Source organism: Poecilia formosa, unplaced genomic scaffold (assembly GCF_000485575.1).
Source record: "Poecilia formosa unplaced genomic scaffold, Poecilia_formosa-5.1.2 Scaffold32, whole genome shotgun sequence".
NCBI classification, from domain to species: Eukaryota; Metazoa; Chordata; class Actinopteri; order Cyprinodontiformes; family Poeciliidae; genus Poecilia; species Poecilia formosa.
In genome coordinates, this window is record NW_006799971.1 from 1,754,797 (window position 1) to 1,767,581 (window position 12,785).

At 39.7% G+C, this 12,785-nt stretch overlaps 1 protein-coding gene across 1 annotated transcript; it reads right to left on the reverse strand.

Annotated features, from left to right (window-relative positions):
* Nucleotides 1-672: 672 nt before the first annotated feature.
* On the reverse strand, nucleotides 673-4,099 carry LOC103136418 (40S ribosomal protein S3a). Its single transcript, XM_007549657.1, has 6 exons — nucleotides 3,990-4,099; nucleotides 3,411-3,514; nucleotides 2,433-2,620; nucleotides 1,230-1,438; nucleotides 1,025-1,134; nucleotides 673-842 (listed from the first exon to the last, which is right to left on the reverse strand). The coding sequence occupies exons 1-6, from the start codon at nucleotides 4,049-4,051 to the stop codon at nucleotides 715-717; spliced, it is 801 nt and encodes a 266-aa protein (XP_007549719.1). The 5' UTR covers nucleotides 4,052-4,099; the 3' UTR covers nucleotides 673-714.
* Between the last annotated feature and the right edge of the window lie 8,686 nt (nucleotides 4,100-12,785).

A 12,785-nucleotide genomic window follows, 5' to 3' on the forward strand; every position in this document is an offset into this window, starting at 1 on the left:
CATTAAAATGATCTTTTAGGGTTTTTTTTTTTTTTTGCTTCCAGTTAATGGAAAACCCAGAATTCAGCTTCTCGGAAAATTTGACTGGAAACGACCACAAATTATGGCAGAACCTAATCATGCGAGACACCAGATATGAGATGGTTATTCTCTACAAATATTGACCCCTATGAATCAACTGCATCAGTTCATGGGAAGTTTAGTGGAAAGAAAATGTGCACAATCCAACAGGAGGAACCAGTTTTGACTGTAAAGCAAAGTCCATCAGAGAGTTGGCTGGAGATTCTTAAGGTGTGGAGTGGAAAAATCCCAAGATCTCCCAGCTATGAGGATGGAGGTGGAAGCATCATGTTTTGGGGAAGTTTTTTCTAGACAACTGCAAGGTGTGGAGCAGATGGGGAAAAAACCAATCTGTTTGCTCAGCTCCTCAGCAGAGTCTCAGGCTGACTGCCTCCAGAACTCTCTGCAGCAATTACAGCAGGAAACGTTTCACTATGATGGTCAAGACCTTGTACCTCTGGAAACCTCTGAACATTTCATTAATCCCTCATATCTCTATATCACTATGAATAAAGTTACTGAAATGAACTCTGAATTATTTATTGAATATGACCTTTTATAGTAAGAACTGACACCAAAAGCAGCTCCTTCACAAACACAGCCACAGACACGTTTGTTGGTCATTTACATGTTTTATTAAATCTGTTGGGGTGTTCAGACAGTCTCCTGGATGGGGGGCTCATAACCATCGGCCCTCTCCACCTTGGCTCCAGTGTCATCCCCAGAAACCTTTGCGGTGGTGGTGGAGCCGCCTTCACCGTGGAGCTCCATCAGTTTGCCCACTGGAATGAAAAAGAACAAATTTGTTTCTTTTCCTCCCGCCTGTAACGGTGCTGAAGCAGTGATGTCCAAGTTAGAGAGGAGCATCAGCTGATCTCAAACAGTAATCAGGCAGTCATATGGGACCGAAACAGTATTTCATCACACGCTCCCACATGGCCGTCAACAGAGGAGGTGGACCTACGTTCAAACTTGGGCTTCTTCAGCATCTTGACCTTGCGGACGTAGACGTCGTGTAGGGGGTAGATGGACTGACACGCCTTCTCTATGTCTTTGCCGACACTGTCAGGGATCCTGAAACGCACCATAAAAAAACAAAGCGCGTCAGACATCTTCCACCCAAACATCAGGAGTTCAGCTTCCCTCTGCTGCTCAGGAAGTGGACTTACAGCTTGTTGACCACTTCCTTCAGGTCGTTGGTCTGGACCTCACGCGTCATGATCTCCATCATCTTCTTGCGGATCTGGCGGACCTGCTGGTGCTGGGCGTACGACGTCTTCCTGATCTGGTTGGTGCGCTTCTTTGTGAATCCCACGCAGAAGAGACGCAGGAGGTATCCGTCGGTCGTCTTCACGTCCACATGGGCCTCGATCATGGTCTGAGGAAAAACACCGGGACACATTCTCAATCTACTGATCAATGCAAATCACAAGACAGCGTGGAGTTTAACTCCTACGATCTGCAGATCTATTTACAAGGCTGATCCAGGTAGAAAAACACACATGTTCCAGATGTCCATGTCAGCCAGACTGTATGCCAATCTGAACCCCGAATCAGAGAGCGACCATGACACTTTCACTACAGAAGTTTGTTGTCAATCTACTCAAAGCAACAATATATGGAACGATGACTAATAATACTTCATTATGTCACATCTCGATGTGTTGCTTTAGCTTCTCTAATCAGCCATGTTCACTGATGCACTAATTAACTACAACCCGTGTTGACCGGTAACCATAACTGGTCTCTGCAACATTATACTCAAACTGGGAAAATCATATTCACAAACTAGAGATGCACCGATCAAACAATATCTGAATCTGTGCCAATATAGAAAAAATATCTATGTTGGACAATGTGGCTGATCCATAAGGACAAATCTATTCAGTATAAGTCTATGTTTTGTGCTTTTTTTCCCCCCCTTCTTTTTTTTTTTAATTTTACATTGTCTGTTCTACTCCTAGTTGCACTGACTGAACAAATTAAAGTTGTTTTTACATGTTTGACCAAGCTTGTGAAGCTAATTGTATATTTAGGTGTGCTATACTGGTGCAGAGTTAGCAAATTAATTTGTAATTTGCACATTTGTCTGATTTTCTGTATCAGCTGATACTAAACCTTTTGCATCGTATCAGAAGTAAAAAAAAAAACAAAAACAAAAAAAAACGGGGATCCCTATTGGAAAGCCCCACATAGTCAATATCTAAACCAGTACCAATACTGCCACAAAACTAAACCAAATCATCTTCCATTCTTGTTCAGGCTGACAAATGATCAATTTATTTAAAAAAACCCAAAGAAGAATAACTGCAGAAAACAAACATCTGAAAAGCTCACCACAGCTTAACAATGAAGCTGCTTCCAAACATTACCTGCCACTTCTTGACCATGGAGCACATCTTGTCGCGGGTCAGATCCATGCCGTGGAAGTTGGTGAGGCAGTTCTTGCCCTGAACGTCCTCGGTGACGAGCTTGAACTTGCGGAAGGCCACCTCGTCGTTCTGCAGGTCAGCCAGGCTCACCTCGAACACGCGTCCCTTCAGTCCATCAGAGGCAATCCCTGACAAACAAAGAGGAGCGTAAAGAGTTCAAACAACATGACAATATGAAGAGGAGCGGCGATTCAGTCTTATCCTGACGGGACTAGAGTGCGGTCCCACTTTTGACACATTTTAGGTGTCAAAAGTGGGATTTTTTTTTAGTTTCCACCATGGAAATTCCTCATGATTTGAAGCCACAAACATAAACTCTCTTTACAAAAAGACAAAATAAAGAGGTCTGAGGAATATTAGTTTAGCAAATTAAACATATACAACAGTACACCTTTCAAAATGGATATTTTGTTCAACCTTTCGTATCCAGTAGTTGGTATAAACTAGCCTGAACCACATGCTACTGTGCAACCAATACTGCATAAAGTGTTCCTGCTGTTCTAACACATCCATCTTCTTTATCTTTGCATTTTTTTTGTAATACATTGTTCATCTAAATCATTATTATTTGTATCCTAAAAAAACCCTGTTTGTAGTATAAAAACAAGAAGACAGTAATGGACAATTTGAATGTACAACTTGCAAAAATGAAGTGATCTACTAACCAAGAACTATTTAGAACCAAGTAATTTTTACAATTCAAAGTAACTAAGAGTATTATAGAATCATTTAATCCCAACAATCTGTGCATGTAAAGCTGAAAAATACCTATTTATTATCTATTACCAATATCTTTGCTGAAAACACAAGGAAACTATTGTGACTAAATGTTAGCTGTACATTTGTTTTCCCTAAAAGACCCTGTAGAGAAAAATGGTTACATATTAAAGTGTCCCCGGGTACAGAATGCAGACTTACTGGTTCCCTGAGTCCTGGTGACCAAGGTTTTGCCAATGTTGCGGATGTTGAACATGGCTGGTGCCTTCACATCGTACCAGTCCTTCTTAGAGAACGGGTCCACACTGTGAACAAGAAACAGTTTTTAGCTTTAAACTTCTTCAGCACTCTCTAGTGATTCTGAAATGTAACTCAGCCTAACGGTAAACTCTTTCAATTGGTCTGGAGCTAAACTGTGCTGCAGGCAGCTAACTCATCGCTTAACACAGCACTGCTAACATTTAGCAGCTTCGGCAAATATCGCTACAATAACTGACTACAGAGACACCGAACTCTACCCTTTCTCTAGGCATACTGAAAACAGTCTCTGCGCTTTGTGTAAGTTAAACTAAGGGGTAGAAAGCCACATTAAGAAGTTCTGCTAGAGAGCGTGTCTGAGCTCCATACACAGATACAGAGGCCGGCAGCGACAAGACCAGCGTCCTCACCTCTACAATCTGTTTAATATCAACTTCATCCGTCACATTTATCTCGCCGAAAGAACAACGGTGAGAAGCAGAACACCTATTCCGTGTACCCGTGAAGAAATTTTTGACTTACATCTTCTTTTTGGCACCTTTTTTGCCGCCTTTGGTCAGCCTCTTATTCTTGCCGACTGCCATGTTGGCTACAGGGAGCGAAAGAGGAGGAAACAGGAAATCTCGCGAGAGTTAAGGAGAACGTCAAGCCGGGGACGTGACACTTGAATTATCGCGGGTTCTGGTCATTTCTGTGGGCTCCCTCTGCTGGTTAAAGGCTGCTTACAAAAATAGTGCGGTCAAACTTTTGAATTTTAAATTTTGCTTTCTTTAAATTAAAATTATTTCACCAATCAATGAAAAATATAAGTCATGCGAACTAATATGTTTAGAGTCCATTAGTTTTTATAGTACGTATTTCATAGCATCCAAAACAACCTTTAAAGTATAGGTTTTGTCTATTTTGGTTATTAAAATTAACATAAAACTTGTTTTTCTTTATTCAAAGAATGTCAAATGAATAATAATAACAACGAAAATACAGCTATTAAAATTAATAAAGGTAAAATCTCAGAATTGTTATCTTGTCAATTGGGCCTGTAATTGTAAGTAAATGTCATGTGTGGTACATATTTATTACACTATATTTTAAATTTTTCTTTTTGTTACTTTTGATGATTATGGTCTCCAACTATGAAAACCCTACCTAAATAGGCTTCTCAGAAAATTTGATTCTTAATCTGGAAATATTGACTTGCTGAATATTCAAATGGTTGTAGAGGCATGTTTGAATGATTTTGTGAGGTTCTCAACCTGAAATCAAAAACTAAACCAAATCGGTCCATCAGCACAGGCAATTGATGCAGATGAGAAAATTTTAGTTACTTAGATTCCCAAATTAAAATCTGCATAAGATGAAAAATGACAGGTACAAACCAAAGCATCCATCGGTCATTTATTTAAATGGATAGGAACACAAACATACAACAACTTCTACTCAAAAATACACTTGACAGATTCAATAATGAAACTTGACTAAACACACATAAATACAGGTGACCCATACTCAATGGATGTTGTTGAGAATAGACAAATAATACACAATTAATGCCCAATTAAAATGCACTTTTCTAGATTTCAGATTAGGAAAGTTTGTCAGTCAGGGTGCAGTGACGTCCTGGACTTTGGTACCTTTGGTCTTGGGAGAAGTGGGGCAGCTTTTCCTCATGCAGATCTGAATGGGCAACACGCACGCACGCACGCGCGCGCGCGCGCGCGCATACACACACACACACACACACACACACACACACACACACACACACACACACACACACTGTCGATGCTTGGCTGTCTGGAACCTTTGGCCTTTTCAGTCAACTGTCTTCTTAGTAATTGTGTAAAAATAGAAAAGGAGAACTTGATAAGTCCAGTTTTGAGTTTTCGTTAGATTTCACTAGAATCTACTAGTACATGCCATATGAGTTTGCTTTTTTTAATTGAAATTTTGAAATAATTACATTATAATGTTCTGATTTATTGTTATTTTACATAATAATAGTAATAACAATTGAACAGAAGCACCCAAAAAAGCTTCCATAGAAGGGAAGACTGTTTTAAAACATTCAAAATCAGTTTACCAAACCAATATTAACTTAAACTATATAAAAAAGTATACAACAAAAAAATCTGCACAGCCTTCACTGAAATAGGATAAAACTTTATATGATAAGCAATTTATTTGATCCACAAAATTCCTACAGAAAATGTTTAATCAGCGACTTTTGACCTAAAACATGCAAAATAATTTTTCTTTCAAAATATTGGGAGTAAAAGTGATTAAAGTAATAGTTATCGTCAGACATGGCAATATCACAAGCTTTGAACAGGTTTAACTAGTTTCTTTGCATTAACAGGTCAAACAGGCATGTTGACTGTCTCCGCCTACGGTGACCCTGCTAGGAATGTTGTCTGTTAGTATAATCCCTCCAGCTACCAATGCCAACTAATGAAGGAAATGCAAGTAAAAACAGGCAATCCTGTAAAATATGAACAAATAAAACACATGTACCTTCCTTAGCTCTGTGATGTTTGGTTTTTACCAGCTCTGATCGGTTTAGAAGATGTAGCAAAGATAAAATTATAGAAATGCAAACAATAGCTCATATAACTCAGACTAAAATGAAGTCTGAGTTCAGTGGAAATATTTCATGGTAAGGTAGAAAAATCAACAGCTTGGATCCATTCTGTGTTGCATCAGACTCGAGGTGCAATGGGCTGGAAGATAGTTTCTCCCCACTGGTCTTTGTACTGACCAGGCCGTGTTTAAAGGCCACACAGTGTTGATACTGACCATGCCACCCACCTTATGTCTTTATTGTACATCACAACACTCCAATAATCTCAACCTGGTTTCTGAATCACAACAAGATGATAATGAGTTGTTGAATCTACCAGGAACTTTGGTGGGTCTAAAGGCAAAAGGTTGTCCAATGGGCCCCTGATAACATGTATCTAACCCAGTGGTGGTTTAATGTATAGAGTGAGTTCTGGTTTTGTTCTTAGTGTGTTCTATGGCCTGAGAGGTCACAAATTTTTTTCTGCTTTTTGAAATATTTAAAGTTGATATTGTACATTTCTATTTTAAAGGGGCTTTAAAGGGCCAGTATTATGTGTTTTCCAGGCACACAGTGTCAATAAACGATGCTGCCTTCAGTTGTTAGAAAAATGCTATCTATATTAAATATGACCTATAAATGAAATTTGACTTTGTAATTTAATGCCTTTAAAAACTCTTGCTTTTTCTGAAACTCTACTCTCAGGAAGTCATCACAACATAGATCCTATTAACCCTTTAACAATGTGTTTATCAGGGTTGCACTGAGAAGTAGCTCACAGTTCCACAAGGTGTTGGCTAATTGCTGCTGGCTAGTCTGAAGGAGCTGAGTGTGGGAGTCACGGGGGAGTGGTTCTCTGTGAGGCAGAAACTCTCTGAAGCTCGGAAACTGCAGCTCAGAAGAGGAGTAGCAAGCCGAAGGCTGGGCTAGGTCCAGCCAGGCGTTTTGCACAGCTGAATGGTTGCCACGGAGATTAAAGGATTTCTCATGCATGAAATAATCAAAGCAACAATACATGTGTGTCTTAGATGAGGGGGAAACATAATACGATGTAAAAGTGAAAAAAGAAGAAAAAAAAGAAGTAAATTTAACATAATAATGCCCCACTAATAACATGCTATTGGAGCCAGTCAGCTGATGTGAGAACATTAAATCAAAAAGTGAGGCCTGTCCCCAGTGGGTGCTGCTGAGGGCTTCCATGGCTCCCAGAGTCCCCGTGGGAACGGCTCTGGTGAACAGGGAGGTCAGCGCCAGCAGTGACATCAGCTGGCTCTGTGGAAACGCTTCCAGCCTCTTCGTCCCCACTGCAGGGTGAATGTGAAGTCAGCGGAGCAGACTGACACAGGGGAAGATGGATTTAGAGCATTTATTACCACAGCTCCGACTGAGCGCAATTAGGATCCGTTCATGATGCAATCACGGAGTTGGATGAAAGTGGGACCCCTTGTCAAATCGGCTCTGCAAATATCTCACGTGTCAGGGGGTTATGGTGATGGAGGTGATATGAAAAGGCAAGCAAAGCAGAGCTGTCACTTTGCATCAATGTCTAGTCTGCAGAGCCTCTGGATGGAGACATTTCTCCTTGTGCTGTTGTGGAAACAAAACATTTTCTGTTTTTTTAAATTTCTTTAAACCACAAAGCTGTTTCTTGTTCTCTTCGAACGAATTAATGTTTGGTGCTTTCATCTGCATTGCACGATGACGTGGTTAATGAAAATGTAGATAATGACACAAATCTGGCCTGCTAGCACCAGTAATTGATATAGATAGAAACTTTTTTTGTTTTATTTACAAAGAAATGTAAATATTCTTTTAAAGGAAAACCTTTGATGCAATAAAATGTATTCATCTTTTTAATAACCATTATTTTTGCATTTCAGTGACATTTACTCAAAAGCAGTCAAATCTACTTTAATTAACTTAGCTAAATACAAAAAACATGGTCCAAAAATGAACCAAAACATGTTTTCAAAGTTGAGACTTTTTTCTTTTGAGTTTTTCTTCACCTAAATTGGACTTGATCAATCCATAAAGAAATTTGGGGAGCTGACAGCACATTGAACAGTTATGGACAGGAAGCTTTGGAGCACATTCTGTAGGATTTCCTCCCACTTCCCCTCATTCGCAGAGTCATGCTTGCTACTGATCACTTCAGATGGAAAATTTTTCCCCGATTTCAAAACTCTGACTGAGGTGGAGTTTGTAATTCCGGTCTCCAGTATGGCAGCAGAGTGCGGATTCATCCTGCAGATCAACATCAACTTTGAGACTTTTGTTTTGCACAAGTGGATGCACAAATGTCCAGATTGCTCATTTAAATGTGATTGTTTCTTTTTTTTTGTTTCATTTTTTGGGGCCACAAGAGTTTTTGCTGATGTGGAGAAAATTTTCTTTTTTTTTTTTCTTTTTTATTATACCAGGAGAAAACCCCATTGAGATTAAAATCCTTTTTTTCAAGGTAGTCCTGGCTGTTAGGCAGCAACGACACAAAATAAATTACGCAGTTGAAATAAAATGTCAAGCTATCAAAAACATTGTTATTGAATCTGTCTCAAGAACTTTTAGTTTGGATGTAAAAGCACTAAACAAGAGGAATTCAGTCAATCTCAAAGTTTCTTGTGGCAACTTTCAAGAAGAGGGAGCAGAATGAACTAAAGCTTTATTACCCAATTCAATCTGAGCAAAACGGATGAAAAGAAGCAGCAAAGTGTGTGGGCAAAAAGTATAAGAGTCAACATTTCTCAGTGTAATTGGAATACAAATATAGACTGGCAGGAGTAAAGTCTGGACAGTGTGGATTTGAAGCGAATGAGAATTAAATGCAGTTGGACATGCCATTGGTAGCATTTTAAAAGTGATCGGTACATTTTTTAAAAATTATTATTACTCTTTTACGGACATTACTTACTTGAATGGCGTGTTTTTTTGTCTTTCATATGTTTAAGAATGACTAGAATAAGACAAAAAAAAAAGACTGTTGCTAATGTTTTATTATGGCGTATCAGGAATGGGGCAAGTGTGCTCTATTTTAGATGAAAATATGTTAACAAACAAGTAATAAGTTAACAGCATGGAGTAGCGGCTTCATCTAGAAACACAGACATATAGATAAACTCTGAATCAGTTTAAAGGCTGTAGGATGAAAGAGAAAGAGTTTGCAGCAAATAGAGCTCAACCAATAAGGTTTGTCCAGGAGAGGGACAGGGAAGAAACTGGAAGTCATGGCCAAGTGTCATCTGTAGAAGGATATGCTTTAAGTTGTTGGCAACAGACGCTAAACTGGCCTAGCAGCATAACTACAGCGATAGCTCAGGATAATCTAACTCAGTCTAACTATCAGCTTGATCAAAGAGGAAAGTGTTAAACCTAGTCTAGAAAGTAGACAGGGTGTCTATCTTGGACACCCTGTCTACTGGGAGGTGGTTCCACATGAGAGGAGCCTGAGAACTAAAAGATCTGCCTCACTGTTTTTCTGTCAGAACCTCAGTAGAAACCCTGAAGTCTGGTACTGCAGGCTTATTTGGACCAATGGGATCTCTGATGGATGAAGGAGTTAATTATTAAGAGCTTTATGAATGAGAAATGAAGTGAAGAGAAGAGAAGCCAAATACAAAAATGGGCAAAATATGATCTCTGATTTTCATTTTCATCAGAACTCAGGTGGCAGTGTATTGGGTCAGCTGAAGGCTTTTTAACTGCATTTTGTGGACTTTCCACTAGTAAAGAATTACTCCAGCCTTGAAGCTTTTTCTGTTAAAAAAAATATTTTCCCCCCCTGATATTCAATTAAAATTTTCTGAGAAAATGAAGTTTAGATCTTTATTATCAATAAGATATAATCATCAAAATTAATGTTTGGAATATATCAGTCTGTGTTTACTGACTTTTTGTATTTTATGGGTTTATTTTTTTAAAATTTGAATTACTGATATAAAGCCAGATTTATTGAGATCGACCAGTTTTGTCAAGGTCGTATAACTATACAGAACCACCAGCAATTTGCTTGCTTATCAGGTGGACAGAGAAAACAGTTCTGGTTTTGTTGATTGTTTCTCAAATGATCCTGAGCAGAGGCTGAGGCTAGGAGTGAGAATGCCAAGAAATGAGCGATTATTAATTGAACTGCAGCATTCTGAGAAGCCACCTGAGCGGCTCACCTGCCTCAGAGCTGAATAGACGTTGGTCTGTATAGCGCATGCGCTGTTCATTCTAGGGCTCCACTGTCATGGCGGTGACGAACTGAAGCTACCCGGGCAGATCAGGAAGCAAACCCAGCGCAGCTGGCTCAACCTTGTCATTTAACCGAGTCTCCGGAGCTTCCCGGGCAGCGCCGAGCACACATCCGTCTGCTACCCGCTTCTTCGGAGCCGGACATAGGACTTCTCCCCTCCTTTGTTGGGAGTTTTCGGTTGTGAGTGTCAAGTGAGTGCACTCGGAGACAGCAGCAACTTCCACAGCTGAAGGGGAGAAATTAAAGTGACTGTGTCCAGAGGAGAGAGCTGGTGGAGCGGGAGGACGGCTGGCTGGCTGCTCGCTGCCTGCGGTGTGTGCTTTCTTCACGGCTTTAATCGCATCAATTAATCCGTGGGGGTATCAAGTTACGGAGCGAGCAGGACAGAGTGGAGGAGCGGTGACATTTCCGACCAGCACCACATTCCCCCATTGCTCCCTCTTTACAGCGTCCCTCAAAAAACTACTTTAAATGGGAAGAAAAGGGCTCTGAGTATGTGTCTCTAGACTGATCACAACTCATTTGAAGGGGGAGACAGTAGAACCGCAATACCCCAACCCCCTCGACGTCGGCTGCTCCCTCGCCATTGGAGGTGAACAGGTGCCTTACCTGTGAACGCTACCTGTCCCGTCCTTCCTTAGCAAATGGCTAGCGCAGAGTCAGCGGAGCCAGGTGATGGAAAGGACGGACGAGCGGGCGCCATGCAGCTCAACCCCGCGGTCCCCATCAGGGGGATCAGGATGAAGTTCGCCGTGCTGGCTGGCCTGGTGGAAGTTGGAGAAGTTTCCAACCGAGACATCGTGGAGACCGTGTTCAACCTGGTAAGCTGATTATGGGAGCTCAGGACAGGCCGTGGACAGACCTGTCTCCCTGAACTCTCACTCTGCTAGTGTGCCGTCCTGCTGAAATCATCATTTAATGTCATAGCAATTTCTTCTTTTACATGCCTTTTAACATTACGTTACATTGAAAAGGTATTTTATTAAAGTAAAAAGCGATTCCTAGTTGGATGTAGGTATTTAACAGTTGCTTAGTTCCTGTCTTTCACCATTTAAAGCTGCTCTAAACCTGTGATAACACATTTTGCTGGATGATATTGTGAAAGAAGTTATTGCGATAAATGATGTCATTTCGAGACCATTTTTAAGTAATATTGTGGTAATGGTATGATAATGCAAGAACATAAAGATGAATAAACTTTCGATTCTATTTAACACCGGAACTGGAAGACATTTTAAATATCCAAAATAAATAAAACAGAAACAAATAAAATGAATTATGAATTCCTTTAAAAAAAAGTGCTACTTGAGACCAAAGCACCAGACTGTCATGCAGTTTTTGGTAGAAAAAGTGAGAGAGGAAAACAATAAATCACGTAAATGGAAATTATTGGGCTTGTTTTAATTTATCATGTGATTGATTGATTTATTACTTATTGCAACAGGCCTAATCTGCTTTATAGGTTCCTACACTGTTACTTCAGAGCCGACTGTAGATTATTTGGGGCCCTAAGCAGATTTAGCTATGGGCCACTATTTCTGGTCAAGCTGATAGTTTTATTTCATTGAATTGAGGTTCTGTGTAAACATGAATAATTCCCTGAATTTTAGTAGAAAGAGCTCATATTGCTATGAATTTATAGAGGAGTTATTAAAAACCAGTGGGGGGGCACCTGTTCAGATGGACCTGATATTTTAGCAGCACAAACCAACTGAGACGGATATTGTTCATTTCTGCAATTGGATGAAATTAAATGTGTTAACTTTAACAGAATACCATTGTTTATTTTGGTGCCATATTTTCTGGTTCCATGTTGCTGTGGTAAAGTTATGTTGATGAAGGCTGGTGAGAGCTGCCTTGGTCTGCCTGATCAGAAATCAGAAACATGCTGGCTTCTTAAAGTTTACTCCCCTCCTGATGAGTTTCAGCTGATGTAGGATCAATATGTAGACTGTAAAAGAACACGCTGATTTAATAGGTTCAAAGTTATTCAACAAATTTGATGTGAAAGCAAAGGATTGAACCTGAAAAGGGAATATAGAAACTTTCAAATAATTAAAAAGTTTCAGATCTGTATGATGTTTAGCAAACAAGATTTCTGATGAGATTTTATGCGTCTCAGTGGTTAGAATAAATGTCAGTCATATGCAGTCCAAAGGTGATGTTTGTTACTGTTTTCACAGAAAAAAAATTCTGCCACGAAACAAAAGCTTGTTCTGCTTACAGTATTTTCAATATAAAAGGGAATTTCTGAAATGTTTTTGATGAAAGGTAGACCTTGTGCAGTGAAGTAAGCGTGTGCTCACACATCCACTCCGTTGACTGTTTACATTTATATTTAGGTGGTGGGAGACATTAAATAGTTGATTTAAAATTTCCATTAATCTTCTGGAAAATCTGAGTTATTTTTTTTTCCTGCCTAAAACCTCAACAATTATGCCCAGCTCTGTTGCTAATGGCAATGAAAAACTAAAGAGAACAGAACGCTTATTGACTGAAAAAATTACAGCTCCATGTATATTGCACCTTT